Source organism: Gopherus evgoodei, chromosome 7 (assembly GCF_007399415.2).
Source record: "Gopherus evgoodei ecotype Sinaloan lineage chromosome 7, rGopEvg1_v1.p, whole genome shotgun sequence".
Classification (NCBI taxonomy): Eukaryota; Metazoa; Chordata; order Testudines; family Testudinidae; genus Gopherus; species Gopherus evgoodei.
The window spans coordinates 21,995,582-22,021,986 of NC_044328.1; the positions used below are offsets into that span (position 1 = coordinate 21,995,582).

At 47.4% G+C, this 26,405-nt stretch overlaps 1 protein-coding gene across 8 annotated transcripts in view; it reads right to left on the reverse strand.

Moving 5' to 3' along the window:
• The window catches only part of CTBP2 (C-terminal binding protein 2), a 242,271-nt gene that overhangs the window by 11,358 nt on the left and 204,508 nt on the right, over positions 1 to 26,405 (reverse strand). For all 8 annotated transcript variants that reach the window (XM_030570776.1, XM_030570775.1, XM_030570772.1 and 5 more), the window contains 5 exons: positions 24,450 to 24,594; positions 11,265 to 11,471; positions 4,487 to 4,701; positions 2,281 to 2,411; positions 1,121 to 1,248 (listed from right to left, as the gene is read on the reverse strand). In XM_030570776.1, the coding sequence (XP_030426636.1) occupies positions 1,121 to 1,248; positions 2,281 to 2,411; positions 4,487 to 4,701; positions 11,265 to 11,471; positions 24,450 to 24,594 (826 nt within the window). The remainder of the gene's footprint in view (positions 1 to 1,120; positions 1,249 to 2,280; positions 2,412 to 4,486; positions 4,702 to 11,264; positions 11,472 to 24,449; positions 24,595 to 26,405) is intronic.

The following is a 26,405-nucleotide window of genomic DNA, read 5'->3' on the forward strand; positions in this document are numbered from 1 at the left end:
TTGGAGAACCCAGCAGTGTTTTTGGAGCCAGAATAGCAGTTCAGCATCGCAGGCTGCTGTGCCTCTATCGCGGAAAAAAGAAATGCCTGTAACTTGACTTCCTGCTGATTTCAGAGATGCATCTAGGCAACAAGCTTTGGCACCACCTAAGATAAATAACTTGCGTTGCAAGAATAAGAGTGAGAGCCAAAGTTTGGCTGTAATGTTATATATACACGTGTAATAGGCCCAATTCTTGGGTCAAGTTCAGCTGTACCTGCAGCAAGACCCACAGTGTGAGGTTTTGGGGCTTAGGTGGCTTTATTTTAACCTTGTAGTCCTCCAATCTAGGGCTAGTGGTTCCCCATTCACTCTCCAGTATAACACCATGGCTGCCCTAGGTTACATGGGTTGGTACGCTACCCACACCAGGTGCTACTGTGGCACAGCCTTCTTCTCGTCAATGCTGGGTGATGACGATGACTGGGTGGAATACTGCTCACTAAGGCTCAAGCCCTCCTAGTCTCTCAATTATGTGTTCGTGTTATCTGCTCCAAAGGCACGAGAGACGGTGGGGGCTGGATCTCTGCCATTTCCTTTTTACTTTATGGTGACTGGGGGCGGGGGGATTAGCTAGGACATATAGCTCTTTATTCTGATTTATCAGAGCTTGAGCCATCAAAGGTTATTCTTCAACAGGCCTTGCTTTGTTGCTTTAAAAGCGGCAATGAGTAACATTACCTCTACTCACACATGGTCTGTGTCAGCCAGGCAGCCACGTGCTGCGCTGTTCACAAAGCTGCACTATGTGTAATACCAATAACGCTTGTCGGCTGACAGTGCTTTATAAAGGGAGTGAGGATCATTTCGCACAAGTCACGGAGAGGTTCATGGCTTAGTACCTTCCCCACCGGTAAAATGGGAGTAATGATGAATGCACACTGACTTCGGTAAGAGCTGTGGGTGCTCAAGCAGCACCTGTTTCAATTGGGCCATATACGAGCTGTCCAACGTAACAGCGACTGGCAAAGCCAGGTTTAGAAACCAGGGCTCCTGGCTCCTTGTCCAATCCACTGACTCATGCTGCCGATTAAATACAGGCTAACTAGAATGTGTGTAAGATACAAAGAGAGTTAGATACCTGTGATTGCGCGACGGATTTCAGTAGCAGCAGCCTCTCTCATCTCTAGGGATGCCTGCTCACTGTACCAAGCAGTGTGCGGAGTACAAATTAAATTAGGAGCATCTTTCAATGGGCCTTGAGCAAAACTATATAAATATGAAAAATCAGGGTGAAAGTTACAAATCATGAAAACCTAATGGCCAGCTTCCTTCACATGCAAGCCACTCTGCTCTAGCCACATGATCTACAGCCACAGCAAATGTAGTGAACATGGAACCCCACGGGTTCTCCCTCTGGTCTGAAACTGTTGAGTGGTGTCTGGCCCTGGGGGAAGAGGTGCTGAAATGCTGCTTTAGTGCCAGGCTTCAGGGGGCATTTTGGACTTTGCATCAGTACTGAAAAATTTAAAAATCAGCAGTTGTGATAAAAAGAGCAGGTGCATTTGACAGCCTTTTATAAACCTGCTGGATGATTGATTTTAATACTTCCATCAGTAGTATTAATGAGGAGATAAATGACTGGGCGTCTCTCTAGCAGCAACAATAATTCATCTGTCTCCAGCAGAGTGTTTCTTCTCCTATACTATGGACTCAAGGAGCCAAGTCACTAATGCTGGAGACTTGAAGAGACATGGTCAGGTCATTTGAGCACTTGAGTTTGTAAGTTTGTATAGAGTTATACGTATATAAATAAAGAGAGAGCTTTCTCAAAACCGTCAACAGAAACCTGTCCCTGATTTGCAGTAAGTTTTCATTTGCATTTATAAACAAATATTCTCCTGTAGTGTCCGCACTGCAAATGTAGCAGACTTGTGCTAGTGTTGGAAAGTGAAATCTTCATGTTTATTTTCATTGTCCAGTGGAGCATTCTCTGTAATGAAACAGGACTTTAGACCTGACACGGTCCTTTTTCAACTTTGTTTTTAAACCAAAATGTTAAATTACTAATGGTTTCAAGACTTCCTTGGATGACTGGTTCTAGAACAATGTCTATGGTATTTTCTCTTTCATAGCACTAGGAATTCTAGACTCAGCATTCACAGGGCCCCATTGTGGGAGCTGGTGTCAATGGGAATAAATGTGAGCCCTAAAACAGCTGTAAAATGAAAAGTGAATTAATGGCACTATGTATAGGTAGCTTTTAATTTAAAAACAAAACAAAAACCCCCCATTGTTTACCTAAACGGCTCTGATTCATGCACATCAAGCGCTGCTCCTCGTATCCTTCCTTCCTTCAGGGCTTGGGTTAAGGCTTTCTCGTCCACAAGCCCACCGCGCGCTGTGTTTACTAGGAATGCTCCCTGCCTCATCTGATGGAAGCCAGGAGGAAAGAGACTATTCAATATGGTTATTCAATGACTCCTCACGTCTCACTATATGGATTTAAATGCTACAGTAGGTAGCATCCTCTCCTACTGACATCTTCCAAGCCACAAGCACAGTCTGCAGAATCTCAGAACGCTTTATATGGTAAATACAGGCAGATTTTCCTTGCTGAAAAGATTACCTCTGAACCAGGGCCGGTGCAACCATTCAGGCGAACTAGGCGGTTACCTAGGATGCCAAGATTTGAGGGCGCCAAAAAGCGGCACCCTCAAAAAAATTTTTAAATGGTTGCAGCCGATGCTGCTGGAGAGGCAGTCTGAGCTGCCCCCAGCAGCAGCTGCCTGCAGCGGGCAGCCCAGGGCGCCCCCGGGGTCAGCGCGCAGCCGCTGCAGCCCGGCAGCCCAGGGCACCCCCGTCAGGGAGCCGCCGTGGCAGGCCAGGGCGCCCCCGGGATCAGCGCACCGCCGCGGCAGCCCAGGATGCCCCAGGGTCAGGGTGGCAGCCCGGCAGCCCAGGGTGCCCTCCGGGGTCAGGGAGCTGCCACGGCAGCCCAGCAGCCCAGGGCACCCCCGGGATCAGCGCGCCACTGCGGCAGCCCGGGGCGCCCCCGGGGTCAGGGTGGCAGCCTGGCAGCCCAGGGTGCCCTCCGGGGTCACGGAGCCGCCGCGGCAGCCCGGGGCGCCCCCGGGGTCAGGGTGGCAGCCCGGCAGCCCAGGGCACCCTCTGGGGTCAGGACGCAGCTGCGGCAGCCCAGGGCGCCCCTGGGGTCAGGGAGCCGCTGCGGCAGCCCGGCAGCCCAGGGTGCCCCCGGGGTCAGAGTGGCAGCCCGGCAGCCCAGGGCGCCCCCCAGGTCAGGGAGCCGCTGGCAGCCCGGCAGCCCAGGGCGCCTCCCGGGTCAGGGAGCTGCTGCGGCAGCCCGGCAGCCCAGAGGTTTGAGCTGATGGTGGCTGCGCTGACCCAGGGGAATCCCTGGACTGTAGGCAGAGGCTCAGAATCCCTCTCCCTCCCAGAGCAGGGGCTCCAGCCTCTGCAATTTTTCTCATGCCCGGTGGGGGCGCTGGCGGCTGGGCAGAGCTGCGCAGCTCTGCTTAGGGCACGTGGCAGGGGCCCTGCGACAGCGGTGCAACACCAGGGCTTCGCTTCTGGAGGAAAGCCGCAGCTGCCCCCTGGCTCAGCCTCCATGTCAGCCCCAGCGAGGGGCACAGAGAAGAAAAGAGCCTCAGCGGTGGTCTGGTGGAGCGGAGGAAGAAAGAGGACCCTAGCGCTCATGCATTGGGCAAGGTAAGCAAGTGCCTCCCCATGGGTCAGCCTCAGGTGCCTGTGCTCCTGCCCCCTTGGTCCTTAGCTGGTCCCTGCTCCTGCTCCCCTTGTGCCTGGACAGCTGGAGAGAACAGCAGCTTGCAGAGCTGAGCTGCCCCAGTGCCCCCAGGCACCCCCCTGACCCCATCCCCCCCACAGCCCTGACCCCCAGCTCCGAGCTTAGTCCTTCTGAGCTGGAAACCCCCTCGACCCCATCCCCCCACAGCCCTTACCCCCAGCTCCGAGCCCAGTCCCTCTGAGCTGGAAACCCCCTCGACCCCAATCCCCGCACAGCCCTGACCCCCAGCTCTGAGCCCAGCCCCTCTGAGCTGGCATTTGGGGGGGGGGGCGCGCAAGATGGAATTTTCGCCTAGGGCGCAAAATATCCTTGCACCGGCCCTGCTCTGAACACACATGTTTTGCATATTGACTATGTAAGGTTGCACAGTGTAGGATTAACCCCAAAAGAAAACCTTCCAAGCTAGCAAGAAGGTTCTTGTGTTCGCTTACTAACAAAGGCTTTTATTTAAAAAGCCTAAGCTCTAGTTTGTAATGTCACACAAAACAGGCTCCCATTTCTGTCTCAGCAACTGCATGAATGGGCTCTCTTACCTGCTATCACCTGGTACATAATGGGCAAGAGACAGATGTAACTACTCAAAAGTAAAATCCTCACTGGTATCATCACTATTATAGTGTTCTGGGTTTTCAGCACGAACCATAAAATGATCTTCTTTCTTTTATAGAAAAGGTAAATTACCTGCTTAATCGTAAAGTCATTGATAAGGTGGTGATTATGTTCATTAAGGTTACAGTGCAACGATACACAGTCACTCTGATATAGCAGGTCCTGGAGTGTGTAGACTCGCTGGACGCCCAGAGACCTTTCTATCCCATCCTGCAGGTACGGGTCGTAAAATATCACACTGAATCCAAATGCCTTGGCTCGAACTGCAACTGCCTGCGCAGTGCGACCTACGTATCAAGAAGAAGAAGAGAAGATGATGAGAGTCACATAGCTTGAGCAATGTGACGCTGAAGCACTGAATCTATACACCCATGTTCAGTAGGCAACAGATCCATTGACTGCCACTATTTGCTCCCAGGTATTTTCTCCTCGTGCCACAGCAAATTCATTCGGTCTGCACTGATTCTGCACGCTCGCATTTACTTATTATCCACATCCGTCTGTCAGGAGGTGCTGAGGTGCCAGGGCTTTTGGAAGAAAGAATGACATGAGCGTTGGCTAGAGCCAGGCAGGTGGTACAGATGTTTCCCTGCACCACTTCTCTCATACACCTTCACACCCACTTATTTGGCTCTTAGGACTCTTCCAGGAGGTGATCTGTGGCCTTATGCTTCTCCCATTGGCTGTTAGGCCCCAATCTTCAAATTATTTAGGTACCTATGGGCCTAGATTCGTATCATACTCATGTCCTGTACTTAGGGCATGAGGCTGACATGAGAGGTGCAGAGGGGAAAGCCAGAGTAATGAAAAGCATTTCTCCTTAAAGAGGCATGGTGCATGCTGAGGATGTGAGCCGGGGCCAGGGCTAGTGATCTCAATGGAAGACATGTAGCCAGGAACTTCGAAGCCCAGCTCTGAAACTTGAGACAGGCCGGTGAAGTCCAATGCCACAGAGGGAATCAGATTCTGCACCTCTAATAAGCGCCAAAGAGTCCTGGGGCACCTTATAGACTAATAGACATATTGGTGCATGAGCTTTCGTGGGTGAGTACCCACTTTGTCAGATGCATTCACCCACGAATGCTTATGCTCCAATATGTCTGTTAGTCCATAAGGTGCCACAGGACTCTCTGTTGCTTTTTACAGATCCAGACTAACACAGCTACCCCTCTGATACTTTGCACCTCTAATGTGTACAGAATTCATTAACCAAGGGTGGTAAAGTGCCTTGAGCAGGAAAAAGGCTAAATATTATCACTAACCCCCTGCACTGCCCATTCTCCCTCCCCATCACTCACTCACTGGCACATTTATGCCAAACTTCCGTCGGCAGCAACCTCAGCCCCCAACCTGGTGATCACATCACTTCAATTCATTCGGCCTTTGGCTTAAGGAAGAGCAAAAAAAGTAACCGAATGTGTCATTTAACGCTCCCCTGCGCCAGTAACACAAACCGCCTGCCTTTGAGCCCCCTCCCCCCCGCTGCAGCCGTGACATCTGTCAGCCTCTTTCCCTCTCAGGATTGACTGTCTAGCTGTTGACTTATCTGAAGGGCAAACATTAACCATACAGCATAGCGTGCAGAGGGCTAGGCCTAGAATGCGCCTTTACAATATAAGCAGCAATAGTGGTCAAAGGACTGTCCATTAAGCATTTGCCATATTAAAGGCTGTCGTTTGAGTAAACAAAACTATCTGCACTCCTGCAGCACTCGGCTCTGAGGTCAGAATTTGATGCTACAACCCCACCAGGGTAGGGCCATATTCTGTGTGCTCTCTGAGCTGGCCAGGCCGTGAGGAGCCGTATTAAGAAATGAACTCCTTTATGAGGTGCTTTTGTTCAAGCAGACAATGCCAATAAAATAAAAATAAAAATAAAAATAAAGCCCTAGTTATAAGAGCAACTTGTTTGCTGTAGGCTTTTTCTTCCATACTCTTGCTGAATGGCTATTTAATTAGGCATGACTAAGACAACTGTCATGGTTTTGAAGCAAAGGTTTAATAAGGCTATTCTGATAAAGAGGGACAGCTGCAGTGCAATCAGCAGGTCATTAGCCACAATGTCGTTCCTATTCAATGTCATTGCCTGGACTCGGCTACCCAAGTCCTACATCAGTACATGCCTCTTCATTCCTCATTCATCTGTCTAGCAATGTAAAGAAAGCCAAATAACCAGGCACTGTCCATTCATGTTGAAGTACTCATTAGAATCAGGCTCTGAGAGTCCTGTGCCTTGACTGTCTGAAAAGCTGCCCTTACCTGCGTACTTCATGCAAAGCAGCCCCTGTCTACAGCCCAGGCCCATTCCTCAACACAGCAAAGCATGATCACCGTCATTTTACTGCCCCCTTTTGGATGCTGCTAGGTAATACTGAGGGGCTCTAGATGAAGGAGCTGGAATTCCAAGGAGTGAGGCTCCAGCACACACTTTCTCCTCCCTCCAGCAGCAAGCTCTAGGCTTGGGCCTGCGGTTACAGGAGCAGACCCTGAGTGTGTTATGATGCAAGGAAAATGGAAGTATTTTCCAGACCAGGTCCAGCCATTCAGGGCCTCTGTTTTCACGCAGCCCCTGACAGGGGCCAGTGCCTCATTTCTGAATATTTTATTTTCCCAACGAATTGCTTCTGAACACAGGGAGCCAAGTTCACCTCTCATGTAGCACCACCGAAGTCACTGGAGTTACGGCAGGGATGCAATTGGCTCATTGTCCGAAATACCAGTGATAATGGGGCTAGCCCGGCTCAGTGCCCTGGGTGTGGACTACTTCTGCTGGGGGATGTACAATACAAACAGCATGCTTACACTGCCATTCTGGCTCAGACCAATGGTCCAGCTAGCCCAGTAGCCAACAGCGGCCAGTGTCAGATTCTTTGGAAAGAATAAACAGAACAGAGCAATTATCGAGTGATTTACCCCCGGCATCCAATCCCAGCTTCTGGCAGTTAGAGGCTTAGGATACCAGGGCATGGGGTTGCCTCCCTGATCACCATTAATAGACCTATCTTCCACTAATTCATCTAATTCTTTTTTAAACCCAGTTATAGTTTTGGCCTTCACAACATCCCCAGCATCGCATTCCTCAGGTCCTGTGCTGGGGTCCCCTGTCTACAGATGGTCACCTCAGAAGTGTGCATCATATGCTCACAGCAACCTCATGGTGGATTTTCTAATGATAGTTTCAAATGCTTAACCATGGCCGTGTTTTAAAATGTTTCAATTCCAGGTGTGTTCCCACAAAGATGCATGTTAACAAGTAATCACTGCCAAGCTATGGCCAGTAGCTTCCCCCTTCTTCCCTGTCCACATTCCACCTTTTGTCTGTTTAAACTGTTTTATTTCCTTTGGGTCACAGCCTGGAGGGGGTTTGCTTTTCTCCAGAGCTGGCAGCTTCCACACAGCCTGAGTTGAGCTGTAGCGTCCTCTTGGCAACATGTGGCAAGCCATCAGGTAAAGAGGTACAAGCTTTCTGGCAATACATATTTAGCTGCTATGTCCCCCATCTGCAACACTGGCAACATGGCTATTTTTAGATAGGATTCTTTTCAGTTTCACTGATGCTATTTCCATTAACTATTTCGGGTTCAATGAATTAGCATTTTCCTTGGAAAATTTCCTTCCAGCTCTTCTCCTGAGTCAAGAGGACACATCTCCTGTCACAGAAATGCAGGAAGGCAGGGCCAGCCTTAGGGAAAATGGCAGCCTGTGCAAACTTGTATTTTGGTGCCCTTTCTTTGATTTTGAGAACAGCGGAATGATGTGCAGGGCGCAAGGACCAGCCTCTAGCTCCGGAACCTGGCCGGGCTGCACAGGGAAGAATTTCTGAGCTCGGGGGCCCTCGCGGCCATATACATCCTGACTACCTAGTGGCAGGAGAGTGGTTCCATAGCCACCCCCCACCCTGTGGGAAAGGGGGATCCAGGGGCTGTGCCTTCCCGACAGGCTGGAAGCTGCGGGTGGCATTGCATACCCCCTGCTTGGCTGGCCAGGGGCTCCAGCCCTGGGCTCGCCCACACTCACTCCTGCTCTGGTAGTCCAGGACCACCAGCTTGTGGCACTTGGGACAGTGCACCCCATAGCCACGGCACTTTGGGTGGTACCCCATCCGTAAGGCCAACCCTGTGGGAGGATAATCATCCCTGGCTCCTGGCGACACACCAGTGCTCGAAGCCATGCACTGGAGCTCAGTCGTCAGCATCAGTTTATACAACAACGATAACTGGCGGCCCCAGTGTGCTAGGTGCTGTGCTGTGCAATCCCTGAAATAGCTTGCACTCTATATAGAGGACAGAAAAAGGACTGGAGGAGTGGGGAAGGGAGGAGAAGTGACTTGCCCAGTGTTACACAGCAGGTCAATGGCAGAGCCAGGAATAGGCTCCAGAGTGCCTGATGCCCAGGCCAGTTCCCTAGCCACTAGGCAATGCTGCCTTAAAGGGAAGGAGACCCACAAGTCATGTGTCACTTCCACAATTCACCCTTCAGCATCTGAGAATAAAGAGGGACCCACTCAGGCAAAGGGAGAGCAGTGCACAGAGGCAGTAGGAACTGGGACGGAGAGGGAAAGGGAAAGAAGATGGAAAGAAGATGGAAAACTACTTCATTAGGGCCTGGTGTTAGCTTCGTAAAACTGCTTTTAACCAGTACTCTTCTATTTCGTTAATGAGGGATTTTTCAATATAGTAAAAGGACAGGCAGGGTCTGAGCACCGGGCTAGGCGCCAGGCCTCCTGAGCTGGAATCCTGGCAGTGTGACCTGGACAACTTACTTATTCTTTTTCCTTCACTCTCCCCAGTTATTAGAATGCACAATGCCAACCTACCTGCATCCCAGGGGTACTGGCAGGATTCATTAGTGACAGGCAGTGACGAGGAGCAGCATCACACAAAGGTTAGATATGGTTAGAATATACCTTCTGACTGTCACCCTTGTACTCTAACCACTGGCCAATGCTTCCACGCTGACATTTAATGTCTGGCCTCATGCCCAATGTGCAGTGAGACACTGTCATGACATACACCAGCAATGTTTTGTTGCACACCAGCCGTTAACACAGAGCCCTCAAGCATCAATAGTCTGAGAGATTGTCTGGCTAGGAGTCTCAGGCTTGCAGGGCTCACGCTGCGGGGCTGAAACCAGCAGTGTAGATGTTCGATCCTGGACAGGAGCCTGGGCTCTGAGGCTGCCCCCACCCCATGCTGGGTTTCAGAACCTGGGCTCCAGCTCAAATGTCTACACTGCTATTTTTAGCCCCCCAGCACAAGCCCCATGAGCCTGCCAGCTGACCCAGGCTCTAAGACTCATTGCTACGGGGGGTTTGTGGGTTTTTTGGTTTAGCTGTACCCACAGGTACATTCTAGCCAGGTCACTCACTACATCTTCAGCCCAGCGTTAAAGCATCTTTAATGCATGTTCGCCACAGGTGATAACAGATGAGCCACAATGCCAGTTATCTGTGCTACCTTCGCTCCACTGCAAGTCAGATTCTGGCTTGGCTTTACGCAGCCATACAGAAGGCATCCGGGGGAGTGAGACTTCCCTCTCCTCTGCAGCATCCTGGAATTTCCCTTATGCACTGGTGGCCAGGGACTGGGATCTGCTCCCAAAATGGGCTGGCCACCATGGCAGAGTCAGAGCAACTGGGTCATCAGCGGCAGCAACTCTAGCTCTAAAAGCATGAGCCGCTACTGCCTGGACTAAAAGACTCAGCTCTCGGCCAAAGCTGTAGCAGGCTCAGCAACTTCTGGCCCAGCCATCACCAGAGGGGAAGAGAGTGCCACACTAAGTGATTGTGGGTTACTCTGGGGAGCGGAATTGTGATCTTCTCTGAGGAGCGAGCAGGGAGCCCAGAAGGAGCTAGGTCTTTAAGACACAGCTCCTGCCTGCAGTGACTCCTGGGGGCAGCACACATTCACACATAGGCTGGTTCATGTAACGAATACATGGACTGACCTCGTGCATGGCCAAGGCACTGCCTGTGGAGAAAATCATTGCTAGCAAGAGGATCCAGAAATTGTTGCAAAGGTTCACGGTCACACTCCAGAGCTGCACTCTGGAGACGAGACCGTGTTGGAAGATACAGCATGAAACAAGGCTACCAGTGTGTGCACAGAACCCTTTAGGAAAACTCCCATGGGGTAAAGGGAGAATGCAGGAGAGGCTCATGAAAGCACTGAGGAGATGGGGCTCACCAAAGTCCCTGCAGCCTTGGAAATCTGCTTCCTCTTTGCAGAGAAAGCTGGGTTCACAATTGTGAACAGGAAAGGAACAGGCTCCTTCACCGGAAAATCAGGCCACATGGCTTCTGTTCCCACGTAGCTATAGCAGCTTAGAAGCACTGTTAAATTGGTGGAACCCCTAGCGTGGCTGCAGTCATATCACCACAAAACTGCTCACATCAGTAGTGCACAGTCCAGTAAATGCAGCAAAATAAGCTATGCTGATATAGAAGATCTAAGTCAGGGATGGGGAACTTTAAGGTAGTAGAGGGCCAGAAAATCCATTCCAACCCTTTGAGAGGGGTCCTGAGGGAGGGGGGCTGGGAAATGAGCCTGCCCCACATTTCTGCCGCACTACTGGCTCCTCTGCCACGGAGCTGGGCCTGGCTTCACCACAATATCACGTCACAGCCACCCTGCCCCCTTCCTGGCTCTGATACCATCAGATTGCCTGCCCCAAACTGGACATCCGGGGTCCAAATAAAATGATCTATTTAGTGGGATGCAGCCCCTGGACAACGAGTTGCCCATCCCTGATCTAAGTCTTGAGAGTCGTACTCCTCCAAGGTCTCCATTAGATCACTGCAAAAGCAGATGGCTCTGCTTTGGATATTTTGTCTCCCAAAGTTGCCAACATACCAAATCCAATGAGGCCAAGAGTTTCTCCTCTGATCCGAGCTGCTCCCGAGGCCACCTCCCTTATCTGTTCCACACTCTGCACCCGGGTCCCTTCCCTCAGTGCTTGATACAGCCAAGTGTTCCGCCTGTAGAGGTTTAGGACATGGCATATGGTGGAATCTGCAGTCTCTTCCACAGCTGCTGATGGGATATTGCAGACAGCAATCCCTGGAGAAGGGGAAAAAAATCCAACAAAATCACAATCTTAGAGCTGCGCAATCTAATCATTGAAACACCAGCAAATCTCCAGGCTTCTCACTAATGAAACTGTTCAAGAAACTGATCTGAACCATTTCTATGTTCTTTGATACCATCAGCGAACCATTTCCCAACTCAGCATGTAGGTGGACCTGCTCAAAATCACATGACAGTGAAAGGAATTTTGTGGCAAACTCCCAGTATCACCTTGAAATTGTACTACTATATGCTGCTTTACAAAGCACCAAACTCACATCTGCAGCCTGCGGTCTACGTAAGAAACAACATACATAAGAACATGCGTTTGGCATACTGGATCAGGCAAGCAGGCCTTCTAGCTAGGTATCCAAACACTGTACTTCCCAAGGTACATTTTTCCCCCACAGGTTTTAAGCTAAAAACTCAAGACACCTTTTAAAGCTAACAGTATTTTTTCCTCAATGAACCACTTAGAAGTTCTTTTTAAATGTAATACCAGCAGTACAGTTATAATAGGAATGTTACTGATCTGTTTTCTTTACTTTAGCTGCATATAACATTAGTGTATTAATTTTCTGCAGTGAAGGGACGAAGTAGTTCAAAACATGCGAGTCCCAGCCAGGCCCATTGTTCCTTCACAAAGGCTAGTTTTATAAGCTGCAATGAGACTCCTTTCACCTCTGAAATGTCAGTCTGCTGCACTTCTATGCAGAGCAAGCGTCCCACCACACACACACACACACACACACACACACACACACACACACACGGTGGGACCTCACCACCGGGCCACAGCAGGGCAGCGATATTGGCCAATGCAGCTGGTAGTTCTCGGGGACAAAAACTCAACCTTTTTGATCCTATTCTGTCCTTAATTGGGGCTGTTATGACATTGTTGCACAGTGATGTGTGGGAAGAAGGGGTTCCTTGGAAGCTTCTGGTTTAAATTCCACCATCAGATAGAAGGTAGATTTGGAGTGATTTCTGTCTGATGGGACTCACCCCATCTCTGGAGCCCTGCCAGGATTACTTACCTTCGGGCTCTTACAAACACGTCTGAAGAAAAGTCTGCATTGGGGCTGCACCAAGGGTCAGATTTTTTTTTTTTTTTTAATTCCCAGGGTAGCCTGCCCTTGCCATACTAACAGGCCGTCACACTATTTCCCATTGCACTTGCTGAGCACTCTTAGAAACAGGAAAACAGTATAAACATGTGCTAAGCTGCCCTGAAAACCAGGCTCTTACTGCACATGTGTTTTCTATGGAGCCTTTTCTCTCTCATTGGTGATAAAAAACGAGAAATGTTTAAATGGTAAAACAGAGATTTCCCAGCCCTTCACTCTCCCTCTCTGCCATAAATCTGGCCCGGGAACACAGGATCACCCCAGGCTAAGGGAGACCATTTTTTGCATGAGTCCATCTTTTTTTGCCTATGTGAGAGTCAATAACTATTTTGGGAAACAGTTTTAAAAGTGCCTAACTGGTTTAGGAGCTTATAGACTCATAGACTCTAGGACTGGAAGGGACCTCGAGAGGTCATCGAGTCCAGTCCCCTGCCTTCATGGCAGCACCAAATACTCTCTAGACCATCCCTAATAGACATTTATCTAACCTACTCTTAAATATCTCCAGAGATGGAGATTCCACAACTTCCCTAGGCAATCTATTCCAGTGTTTAACTACCCTGGCAGTTAGGAACTTTTTCCTAATGTCCAACCTAAATCTCCCTTGCTGCAGTTTAAGCCCATTGCTTCCTGTTCTATCATTGGAGGCTAAGGTGAATAAGTTTTCTCCCTCCTCCTGATGACACCCTTTTAGATACCTGAAAACTGCTATCATGTCCCCTCTCAGTCTTCTCTTTTCCAAACTAAACAAACCCAATTCCTTCAGCCTTCCTTCATAGGTCATGTTCTCAAGACCTTTAATCATTCTTGTTGCTCTTCTCTGGACCCTCTCCAATTTCTCCACATCTTTCTTGAAATGCGGTGCCCAGAACTGGACACAATACTCCAGCTGAGGCCTAACCAGCGCAGAGTAAAGCGGAAGAATGACTTCTCGTGTCTTGTTTACAACACACCTGTTAATGCATCCCAGAATCACGTTTGCTTTTTTTGCAACAGTATCACAGTGTTGATTCATATTAAGCTTGTGGTCTACTATGACCCCTAGATCTCTTTCTGCCATACTCCTTCCTAGACAGTCTCTTCCCATTCTGTATGTGTGAAACTGATTGTTCCTTCCTAGGTGGAGCACTTTGCATTTATCTTTATTGAACTTCATCCTGTTTACCTCAGACCATTTCTCCAATTTGTCCAGATCATTTTGAATTTTGACCCTGTCCTCCAAAGCAGTTGCAATCCCTCCCAGTTTGGTATCGTCCGCAAACTTAATAAGCATACTTTCTATGCCAACATCTAAATCGTTGATGAAGATATTGAACAGAACCGGTCCCAAAACAGACCCCTGCGGAACCCCACTTGTTATACCTTTCCAGCAGGATTGGGAGCCATTAACAACTACTCTCTGAGTACGGTTATCCAGCCAGTTATGCACCCACCTTATAGTAGCCCCATCTAAATTGTACTTTCCTAGTTTATCTATAAGAATATCATGTGAGACCGTATCAAATGCCTTACTAAAGTCTAGGTATATCACATCCACCGCTTCTCCCTTATCCACAAGGCTCGTTATCCTATCAAAAAACGCTATCAGATTAGTTTGACACGATTTGTTCTTTACAAATCCATGCTGGCTATTCCCTATCACCTTACCACCTTCCAAGTGTTTGCAGATGATTTCTTTGATTACCTGCTCCATTATCTTCCCTGGCACAGAAGTTAAACTAACTGGTCTGTAGTTTCCTGGGTTGTTTTTATTTCCCTTTTTATAGATGGGCACTATATTTGCCCCCTTCCAGTCTTCTGGAATCTCCCCCGTCTCCCATGATTTCCCAAAGATAATAGCTAGAGGCTCAGATACCTCCTCTATTAACTCCTTGAGTATTCTAGGATGCATTTCATCAGGCCCTGGTGACTTGCAGGCATCTAACTTTCAATTATATCTTATTGAAAGTCATTGCAGTTCAGGGTCCTAAAACTCCAAGGCCAAGATCCTCAAAGATATTTCAGCAACTAACTCTCAATGAATCTACCTTTGAGGATCTGGCACTTTCGGGAGTTTTACCCACCGTCATGACTGCATTCCTTTTAATCCTTTCCTTGGAAAGAACAGTCATAAGGTGTGGAGCCCCATCTTGTGGTAAAGGGTCTGAATCCCAGTCCTTATTCAGGCAAACTCATATGAAAATCCCTACAGTCCAGATCCTTAAATGTTCTTAGGCGACTAAGTCCACATTCAGGCATTACTGATATTCTCAAAGCTGACACCTAACCCTGAAGGCACCTCCAAATGCTGGTCAGCATTTGCAAAGCCACCTAAATGGTGGTGCTGCCCCACAGCTAATGAGTAGCTTGGAGGCCTTGCTCAAGCTGACACCCTGTAGACCCCTAAGCCACAGTCTCAAATTGGGCAGGGGAAGGGGAACGCCTGTCTCACCAGCAGGGCCCAGTCCTGTAGGCATGCTCAGAGCATGATTAAGCCAGATCTGTTACACCACAACAGGAAGACTGGATGCAGGTCTCCGATTGATGGGGGCAGCACAGCTCCTATATAAAATACAGCCAGGAGAGCATGAGCAAAAGAGAGAAAGATGGTTTCAGCTGCCAGGACATGGGCTACCTAAGCAGCTGACCTGTCCTTGGTGCCTCACTTCAGGAGAGGGTTCGTAGCTGAGATTGGAGGGAGGCACCTAGCAGGCAGCCGCACCAGCTCAGCCGCTCGGGTGCCTAAGCTCTTCTCCTTGCCCCAAGTCCTTCTCGGGATTTCACTCCCAGCTAGCTTAGGCGGCTCCCTTGCCAATTCCTTCCTTAGGTGTCTAGCTCTCCCTATACACTGTATGGGGAGCCTAGCACAAGGCTGACCTCGTTATCTCTAGCTTGCTTGCTAGCATATATATACCTGCCCCTGGAAATTTCCACTACATGCATCTGAGGAAGTGGGTATTCACCCACGAAAGCTCACGCTCCAAAACGTCTGTTAGTCTATAAGGTGCCACAGGATTCTTTGCTGCTAGCACAAGGCTGACCATTCCACCCGGCAGCAGGCCGCCTAGGGTTAAGTACTGCTATGTTGAGCAGGGCAACGTCTATGTACCATACCTTTAAGGATTTGCGCATCGGTCCTTACCTTGTGAGAAGAATCTATGAGCTATTTGTACATGTAGGCAGTGCACTGCTGGCCTGCCTGACAGGGACAGATTTAAGAAATGAGGCCTAGTGGACAAATTAACTGAGAGGAAGGGCAATATTAAGGCCCGGTGCAGCACTCAAAGCTTGTCTTCACTGCACAGTGAACCCACGTTATAACAAGTGTTGTCCTAACTCGAGTCCCATCCACACACACAACCCCTTAGCTCCAGAGCTGTGGTGCTTTTAACTCATGCTGGCTGGTCCGTCTGGGGGACAGGACAACAGCTCATCAGCTACTAACACAACCACTTCGTGCTGCTAACATAATGGCTGGTTGTAGCTTGCGTGTTATTTCACTCTCCCTCGAGGTAGGCTAACTCGAGAGGCTACTCCAGTTAACTCTGCAGTTAGGACATAGCCTCAGTGGAGCAACCTGTAGCAGCTGAAGTGACAGGGGGGATTGAGGGCACAGCTGTAACGGCAAGAGAGGCAGATGGACGGGGAAGTTCCTCCTCTCCCTGTACAAGGAAGGGGCAGGCTCTCACCTCCCACTAAACCTTCCTTCTCCCATCACTTGACAGTCTCAAGTAGCCTGACGCAGAGTGGTAGCTAGCCCGGTCCTCCTGGCTACGGATGTATGAGGAGCAGCAGCAGCAGCAGCCCTGAGTGGGCTCTGGGGCACTCTGCAGCCCTGTCAGCCTGGAGCATGTGAGGCTGAGGCGCAGGGCTTGCAGAGTTCTCACAGTGCTAGAACCCCTTTGTTAAGGTAACGGGTGCAGGCCTAGATCAGCTGATTAGGACACTGCTGAATAAGCCAGCTCAGCAAGACCTACAGTTGTGTGCTCAGTCCTGCTCTCAAGGGCCTGGGTGCTCCAAGGACTATTAGAGCAGGTGGGGAACTCTACATTCAATTAAATACACACAGGAACAAGCAATTGGTATGGCAGCCCGTGCAGACATGTTATTTTACTCTGCTCCCATACTTTCAACAGGCTGCATTATTTTTGTTTAAAATGTATCATAGAATTTTCTGGGGGAGAGGGGGCTGAGAACGCCCCAACCAGTAGCTCCTACCTTGTGCCTGGCTCAGCTACTAGTCCCTGCAAGGAGTGACTTGGGCTAGGTCAGATCCACCCCCGACGGCAGGAAGCTCCGCCTCTCCCTCCCGCCCACCGGCTTCCTGCCCCCATTGCCTCTCAGCTGAGGGAAAGGGGTCACTGTACAGGGAGCTGCTCCCCCGTCCACCAAACCCCTGTGCATCCGGATACCTCCCAGTCCCCCACCCTGCTGAGCCTCACCCCCTGCATTCAGAGCCCCCCACACCTGGACCCCTTCTGCCAAGACTCACCCCTTACAAGACCCCCACACTTTAACCCCCACCCCGATGAGCCCCATTCCCCTCTGCACGTGGACTACCCACCAGTCCCCCACACCCCGAATCCCACCTCACTGAGCCCCAACCAGCTGCACCCAGATGCCCTGCTGAGCCTCCTACATCCAGACCCCCCTCCCGCTACACCTATCCCACCAAGCTCCCTGTAGAACCCCAACTACCTTCATGGGCATCCCCCTGCAGAGTCGCACTGCCCCTGCACTTGAAATCCCCCAACAAGCCCCTGGACATCCAGTTCCCCGCCACACCTGGACTCCCCACTGAGCTGCCCACACCCAGAATCTTCTCATCCCACACCTGGTTCCGCCCACACTAACCCCTCTACACTTGGGTCCTACTGGCCTGAGCCTGCCTGCCCTCACCTGGTGCAGAGGAGCAGGGCCCTGTAGTGTTTCTGCGGCAGGCCTGGCCCCTGCACTGTCAGCCTCCACATTTATTTACTGACAAATAAAATTTGCAGAATTTTTAAAATATTGTGCGCAGAATTTTTGGCACAGATTTCCCTTGGGAGTAAATGTTTGTACTGCAAATCTTGTAATATTGGCCAATGTAAAGGTCCAATCCAAGTCCACTGAAGTCAATGAGAGTCCTTCCCTCAACTTCAGTGAGTTCTGGATCAGGCCCTAAAGCATTTATATGTCTCTCACTCTCAGTGGACGTGTAACTCTAATTAATGCTGAGAGGTGTTACACCCACCGTATAATGTGCACGCCGATGGGCAGATGGAGATGAGGGAGGGGTAGGGTAAGGCCCCATAGGGTGTAATATGAAGTTAAAGTCTTCAAATGTAAATAATTGTACAGCTTTTGTTTATTTTTAAAAGAAAACATCAAGGAGCTACGCAAACTATAGTCAAACTGTGAGCAACATGTCAACCGTCCACAGCCAAATGAACATATTTTTGTAGATAAACACGTCAGCCAAGTGTCTGATTCAAACTGATTGTTCCAAAGAGCACGCGTTTTCTTTCATTTTACTAAGATTTTGAAGGGATGAATTATGTTAACACCAGCCTATCAACACACCTGAAAGGGCTGTGTTCCTCTGGCAAGGCATGAATATCAGTTTGATTTTATATGCTAATGGTATTCATTAGTGGTAAAACAATCCACGTTGCTGCTTGCAACAGCTCACTAACATTTCTGTAACACACAAATATGGCCAATATATATTATGACTCTTTAACCTAGTTAAGAATGCAACATTATTGTGATGGTGAGCATCACCAGGAGGCTGCCACACATAATCTTCTGGTTTCTTTTCTTTTTCCGGGTGCGGGGGGGATAAGAACAAGTTCTGACTCTTAGGAAGACATGATGCACTGTTGCTAGTCTGGGGGTTTGCAAGGCTGTGTGCAGAGGCAGCTTCAGGAGAGAGGGAGCTGTGCGACATGCAGCAGAGTTTGCTCTCCATCTTGGGCTCTGATTGGAGTCAGTACTTGAGGCACAGCTGCTCCCTGGGAACTAGACATTGTTCTTGGGCTGAGATTCCTGGAAGATGGGACTACCCTGCATGCTGCTTGACCACACTTGTTCCAGGAACGATGTCTGAGTGTAAATCAAATAAATCACTCATAGAATATACCCAGACAATACTCCACTGACTCCTCTATCCACGCTGATGTGACAGTGGCGAGAAAGACCATCTTAAGAGTAAGGTTTTATTTACACACATACACAAGTCCTGGGGCAAGGGTGGTTAGTAATCTGACAACAGCTCCATGAGTAACAGGAGGACAATGTTAAGACAACATGCAAGAGTCAGGTCTCCATCAGAAGGGTAAGTGTGCAGATGTCCCTTGAGGCATCTGGATACCGTTGGCTACAACTGTACTGACATGACACAGCAATATTGCTGCAACATGAACTCTGAGAGAATGAAGAGTCAATCCAGAATGTTTCAAGTGCAACACATAATTGAGGATCTTTGGGACTGGAGCTTCAACTGGTCCCAGAGCATGCTGGATAGGCTATATGGAGACCTGTTTCCATATGGAGGAGTAGGTCTTCCTGGCAGATGGCTTCCTGCTTTGCATGAGGCTATCCTGGATCTCTTGATAACAGTCTCTGTTAGTAGTGCTCAAGGAGCCAACATCCAAGCCATCAGGTGCAACAACTGTGGGCCTAGTTGCAATATCTGATTGTGGTTCTGAGCTATCATGTCCGGGAAGATTGGTAGAGGGATGCAGGGCTAAATGGACATGTTCAAGAGGTCTGGCAGCCCAAATAGCCTGTCTAATAAGCAGCTATTAGTATCAGCATGGACGTCTTCCCTCTCATTTTGGATATCACCCTGGAGATCAGGGGAACGGAGGGGAAAGACATATAGGAAACCTGGAGACCAGGCTCAGATGCCCTCTAGAGCAGAAGTTCAGGCACTTAGTGTTGTCCTCAGTGGCATACCCTGTAGGTGAAATATCAGCTCTGTAACGGACACCTGCAGAGACCACTCGAGGTTGGTTATTGTGGGCCTGCTCAAAAAGTCTGCCAGGTTGTTGCTAATTCCTAGAAGATGAAGAACCAATGGGATTACCCCATGGTGATGACGTCAGGTCTAATGGCTTCCTAGCAGAGAGGGGATGACCCAACACTTCCACACTTGTTGATGTAGTGCATCTGCACTGTAAGGTCCCAGAGAACAGATAGGAATGCCATGCAGGCTGACTGGATATCCCTGAACTCCAGGACATTCAGATCATCCTGGGACCTGGTCAAGAAAAGAACACGCTTTCGTATGTTCTCTAGGTTCAGCCATTAAGTGGGCTCTTGCAGAACCTGGGTGGGAACGTGACTCTCTTATTCATGTGATGCTTGGATGGAGATCACAGCTGTAAGAGCCAAAGATGAAGTCTTGCAAGCAGCATCCAGTATATGCACAGTGACAGGTGACCCAACAGCCCTAGACGTGTACACACCATTGCTGCCAGGTTTGACTGGAAGTCCCTTGTCATTGACTGAACAGACAGGAACTTGTCCCCCTAGCAGGTGAGCTCTCACCAGCTGAGAGTTGATCATGGCTCCTATGAATTCTATTGTCTGCGATGCTGTTACAGACGCTTCTTCATAGTTCACAAGGAGTCCTAATTGGAGAACAGGTACAGGATTCCAGAGCTGCTGCAGTTTCCTGCTTGGACCTTGCTCCTGATCAGCCTGTCATCTAGGCATGGACAGATGTGGAGTCCCTTTCTCCTTTGGTGTGCTGCCCCCACCCTCCGACATTTGTGAATATTTCTGGTGTTGTGGAGAGAACGAAGGGCAGTACTCTGTATTGTTACCTGGTGGGTCTCACTGTGAATCTATGGCTCTTCCTGCAAGTCAAGAACTATAAGCCAATTTTGAGCTTGGAGAGATGGAATGATGCAGGCAAGAGTTATTCTGAATCTGAGGCCAGTACCTGTATTTGTTGAGTCTTCTCAGGTCTAGGATAGGGTGAAAATCCCTTTCTTCTTCGCAATAAGGGAACAAAAGCTGTGCTATCAAGATCTAAATAGTACATTAACAGGAGGAATTTCAGCACAGATATTAAAGATTTTAAATTGTAATATTTTCCCACTGCCTGTTTATTCAGTTGCAGCAGCAGCAGCAGGTGAATGAAGGGCAGAAGTAAAGTGTATGCACAGCACTTTTAACAACCCCTCACTAAGGATAATGCAGTTAGATGTATCCCGCTGTTGCTTGCATTCAGTGTGCGCATGACTGATTTCAGAAAAGTTTCACCACCCCATCTAGTGTGGATGTTGCTGAAGACCATTTAAAAAATTTCAAAGGTGAAATTTTAATTCATCACAGTCCAATCAGTTATGGCCAGGGGCTTGAGAGACATTTTTATAGAATAATTTTCTGACATTAGGAGATAAACAAAAGAAGATGAAATGTAGGGAAAATGTCTCCATAAAAATGCCCTGTGCCTTTGTGACACAGGGCCAGAAAGGGTTACACAACTAGCAGGATAACGGATCGAGATTCAACCTGTAGAGACATATTAATAGATGATGATTTGTGGGTTTTGTGCGTTTACATATATATTGTTAGAGGCTGACAATGTAACCAAACGGTTCCTGTCTATCGCTGTAGTCTGTTAATTCAAAGATGAAAAGGAGATATTAACATTTAGATGAACTGAATGTAGTAATATCACTGTCTTCATTGCTGTTTGAAGTATGTAGTAAACTACCTGTAAATGGCAAGAGATGAGCAGTTGCCTTATTGTTAATGCATGTAGCTTGTTACCAATGATGCTTAGGAAATAGGAGGTTACTTCAAAGTCACTATTCTTCACCTAAGGAATGCCTGCTGTCAAGAGGCTATCAGATACCTTGCTTGAGAACTATAAAAAAGCACTCTTGGGCCCTGATCCTGTTGTCTCAGATCTGCTTAAGCTACATCAGGGGAAGTTTGAGTTGCAAGACTAAGGTCCCCAGCTCCAGTTTGGGTCACCCTAATATTGGCCATTGGATTGTGACCTATGGAACTAATCCTGAAAGAACTTTTACAACTCTAAAGTTTATCTCTACTATGAAACTGATCTAAGAATTTTATTCAAGTCTGTATGTAACCTATACTCACTCTCTCTTCTTTTTTAATAATTCTTATTTTAGTTAATATGAATTGGCTGTAAGAGTGTATTTGGGTAAGATCTGCAATACTCATTATCCTGGTGGGTAATATATCTGATCCCTTGGGATTGGTAGAACTTTTTATATGATGAACAAGATTTTCAGTAATCCTCATCATATTTGACTTGGCTGTCTGGGTGAGAGCTCAAGGCTGGGTTGCTTTAAGGGAACTGTGTTTCTGGGTATCCAATAAGGTTCTGTAGAAGTTGGTTTGTTGCTGGCTTGGCGGATCAAAGTATTAGAATAACCACCAGTTTGGGAGATTGTCTGTCCCATTCTATGCAATTTGCCCTAATTGAGCAATCTCAGTGTGCTCCGCCTTTGGATCTGGTCAGTTTATAATAACGTAACACAAATAATTAGGCCATTAGGTATGTGATGAAGACTATCTTGGTTTGCAAAATCAGTGCCATCCTGGACAATTCTAATTAAAATCTAACAGGAATACTGTGAAGGCGAGAATGACATTTATATCTATGATTATCCACTTTGGACTACACTCTTTCCTCAAAAACTTCTTGATATGGAGTACATGATTAGCCTGTGGTTTCAAGGGTTGGCATGACTTAATATTTCTACACAAGTGGATCTAGAGTGATTTCTTCTTCAGAGCATAGGACATCATGAAAACATCTATACTTGACTCTGAAGTTTCAGAAGTTAACTACACAAGATCTACAAACTGCAGAGGAACTATCATGTATCTGTTTAATCACAGATATCTATCCCTGTCACAAGAGTAGACGCTGGCAAGGAGACGTTAGCAGCTGTAGCTTTGGTTTATAACTAATAGCAATGAATAATAAATGGTTTGACCATCATAGAAGCACTTTTCCTTAGGGATATTTGCTCTGTTCCAATCTGTCAGAACTGCTGCACACCTGTTATGCAAAAGTATACAAAGTTTTGCATCAAAGCATTGCCTAGTTTCATGGATGAATGCTGCCTTTGCTTTCATATGGGTACAGTGCATCTCTATGGGGACATGAAAAAGTAAAGTAAATTTCTCAGTAGATCTGTGAGAACATTTTTAAATGTCATTTTCCTGTTCCCATAAAGAAAAGAAGCTTTTGTTAATGTCAAAAAAAGAACTGATATGAAAAACCTGTGATCAGACAGTAAAAACAGAATTGTTATCCACACCTAGGCAACAGACAGGAACAAGTGGAGGAGAAAAAAATAAGTTTTTTCAAATATATAGTCACTGACGTTATTTTACAAATCCCAGAAACTGCTACAAAGCAGGTGAGAGATTGCAGAGATTGCAGCCATCCTAAAGTAAAACAAAAGCAGCTCCGTCACAACAGGGCTCTTTCTATTAGCCTGTACAACCCTGTTGTTATTATTAATTTCTGCTTCTCATAATCATCAGGAAGAGCAAAGAGGCTGTGGAGAGACAGCTCTGAACTTTCTGTAGCACAGGGTGTTCACCTGGAATGCTGTTAGGTAACACAGGGATTCTGTTTCAATTCCACAATTTAAAATGAATTAACAATTTGGTGCAAAGGTTGAATTTCATTGCTATTAGGGTAATTATTCCAAGTAGGAGATAGCTGAGTAGGAGGGAGTACGCATTAAATGAGCCTGAATGTCTGAAATCAGAATTGAAGCACTTGTGTTCAGCTGGTGTATACTGCATGACTTGTCACTATGGTTAGCCCCCGTCATGTATCAGCTATACAGAGTTAAAGATCTCTTAGTTTTTTAAAAAATTCCCTTCTAGATAGTGGTGCCAATTAAACATTTGGCTACATTTGTAGAAAGAAATTACATCTTCCACTTCAAACCCCATCATTTGGCCACCCAATTTGCAATGTTTAAAAGGGAGGATTATGCAGCAGTGTTTGTAAGAGTAAGAGTTACAAATGCAGAAAATCTGTCACACTAAGAAGACACTGCTCCTCTAGTTGAAAAATACTTCACTATGCTAGGATTTGCTTTTTAGGAATGACTATTTGAAACTATTTTACCTGAATTATCTAAGGGTCTAAATGTCTGTTGTTCTTATTTTCCTTTGAGAAAATCTTTAATACAAGCCATCCTGAGCAACACTGTCATGGTACTTCTTGATGGATTGCATTCTTTGGACTAAATTATCAAAAGGGGTCTCAACACAGCTACTAGAATTGTAGATGCAATTTAGCTCACTCAGTTATTTGTAAGTGCAAATCCCCAGAGTTCCACAAGCAATCTGCATTCACATGCAACTTCGGCAGACCCATAACTATTCAAGTGGTGTACAAATGCAACGAGTTATTGTGATTGCAAAAAAAGTGCCTGCAAATGTAGATGGTAGTTTCTGACTATTTGATTATGTAGATACAAATTAAACATGATGGAGAAATAAATACTAACAAGAATAAGAAAAACACCCCACAGAACTAATAAAAGCAATCTAAAACAAACATCTCATTTTTTTGTGCTGTGGGTGGATATATATATATTTCTAACTGGGGCAAGTTTTAAAAAGCAGTTTCTAAAATTGCAATTGTCCATGCTTTTATGTATTCCACAGTCACGTTCTTTTGCATGCAACATCTTAACACACACAAAACTGCACCAACAATTTTAGGGGCTGAGTCTAAACCCACTTGAAAATTTGGTCTGACATGCCATGTTGATCAAATGCAGATAAGAAACAATGTCACCTGTGTTGATTTAAAGAGAAAACAAACAAATGGCAGAGGGGCCATTGGAACAGAATGGACACATACCGAGCTCCCCTGCAGCTTTGATATCGATGTTGTCATAGCCACTGCCTATTCGAACGATGACCCTTAAGGCCTTGAACTTCTCTAGATCTTCTCGGGTGAGGGTGATAGTGTGGTACATCATTGCCCCAACGGCTTCATTTAATACCTGAAACAGAACAAGAAGACATCAGAAAATCCTAGTAATTTAGGTGGGGAAAAACTGGGAACAACTGTTACAGTAGTGTACAATGGAACCAATGGGCCTGACCCTGCTGAGCTTGTGGTGCTGTACACCCTTGACTGTGGCAGGAGTTGAGGGCACATTCTAAGGTAAGGTCCAGTATTTGTGAGATGCTTCATCCTTAGAGGAGATGCTGCACTAGAGCTCTATAGGCAATTAATGCCATATTGACTTTGAGGAGATCTTATATACTGGAACAAGCTTAGGGAAAAGTCGTTATACCATAAGAAATGTAACCAGTGAGCATTTCTACGTTCTCCCTTTGGTATTATACAAGTATTTATTATGCTAGAGGGTCGCACACTGTTACTTCTGCAGGCTGAGCCCACTGCCCACATCAGAAGGTCTTTGCATCCCTTCTTTCTCCCCCACAAGCTCCTTGTGTGCCACCATCCCTACCCCTCTATTTCAGGGGCTCCCTGCAACTCCCTCACCCCTCAGTCAGAGCTCTGTGAGTCCCCAGTTCTCCCATTCTGGGGTCCCCCAATTCTCCCATACTGAGATCACTGATTTCCTCCCATGCCAGAGGCTGTGTGTGTGTCCTCCTTACTCATAGACTCATAGGTCAGAAGGGACCAATATGATCATCTAGTCTGACCTCCTGCACAAGGCAGGCCACAGAACCCTACCCATCCACTTTTATACAACCCCTAATCCAGGACTGAGTTATTGAAATCCTCAAAACTGGTTTGAAGACCTCAAACTGCAGAGAATCCACCAGCAAGCGACCCATGCCCCACGCTGCAGAGGAAGGTGAAAAACCTCCAGGGCCCCTGCCAATCTGCCCTGGAGGAAAATTCCTTCCCGACCCCAAATATCGCGATCAGCTAAACCCTGAGCATGTGGGCAAGACTCACCAGCCAGCACCCAAGAAGGAATTCTCTGCAGTAACTCAGTTCCCATCCCATCCAACATCTCCCCGCAGACCATTGAGCAGACTTATCTGGTGATAATCCAAGATCAATTGCCCAAATTAAACTATCCTATCATAACATCCCCTCCATATACTTATCCAGCTTAGTCTTGAACCCAGATAAGTCTTTTGCCCCCACTACTTCCCTCAGAAGGCTGTTCCAAAACTTCACTCCCCTAATGGTTAGAAACCTTCGTCTAATTTCAAGTCTAAACTTCCTAATATCCAGTTTGTACCCATTCGTCCTCGTGCCTACATTAGAACTAAACTTAAATAATTCCTCTCCCTCCCTAACGTTAACCCCCCTGATATATTTATATAGAGCAAGCATATCCCCCCGCAGCCTTCTTTTGGCCAGGCTAAACAAGCCAAACTCTTTGAGTCTCCTTTCATAAGGCAGGTTTTCCATTCCTCGGATCATCCTAGTAGCCCGTCTCTGGACCTGTTCCAGTTTGAATTCATCCTTCTTGAACATGGGACACCAGAACTCCACACAATATTCCAGATGGGGTTCTCACCAGCGCCTTATATAACAGTACTAACACCTCCTTATCCTTGCTGGAAATACCTCGCCTAATGCATCCTAAAATCGCATTTGCTTTTTTAACAGCCGTATCACATTGGCGGCTCATAGTCATCCTGCTATCGACCAATACCCCAAGGTCCTTCTCCTCCTCTGTCGCTTCCAACTGATGCGTCCCCAACGTATATCTAAAATTCTTATTATTAATCCCTAAGTGCATGACCTTGCACTTTTCACTATTGTATTTCATCCTATTACTCTTACTCCAGTTTACAAGGTGGTCCAGATCTTCCTGAATAG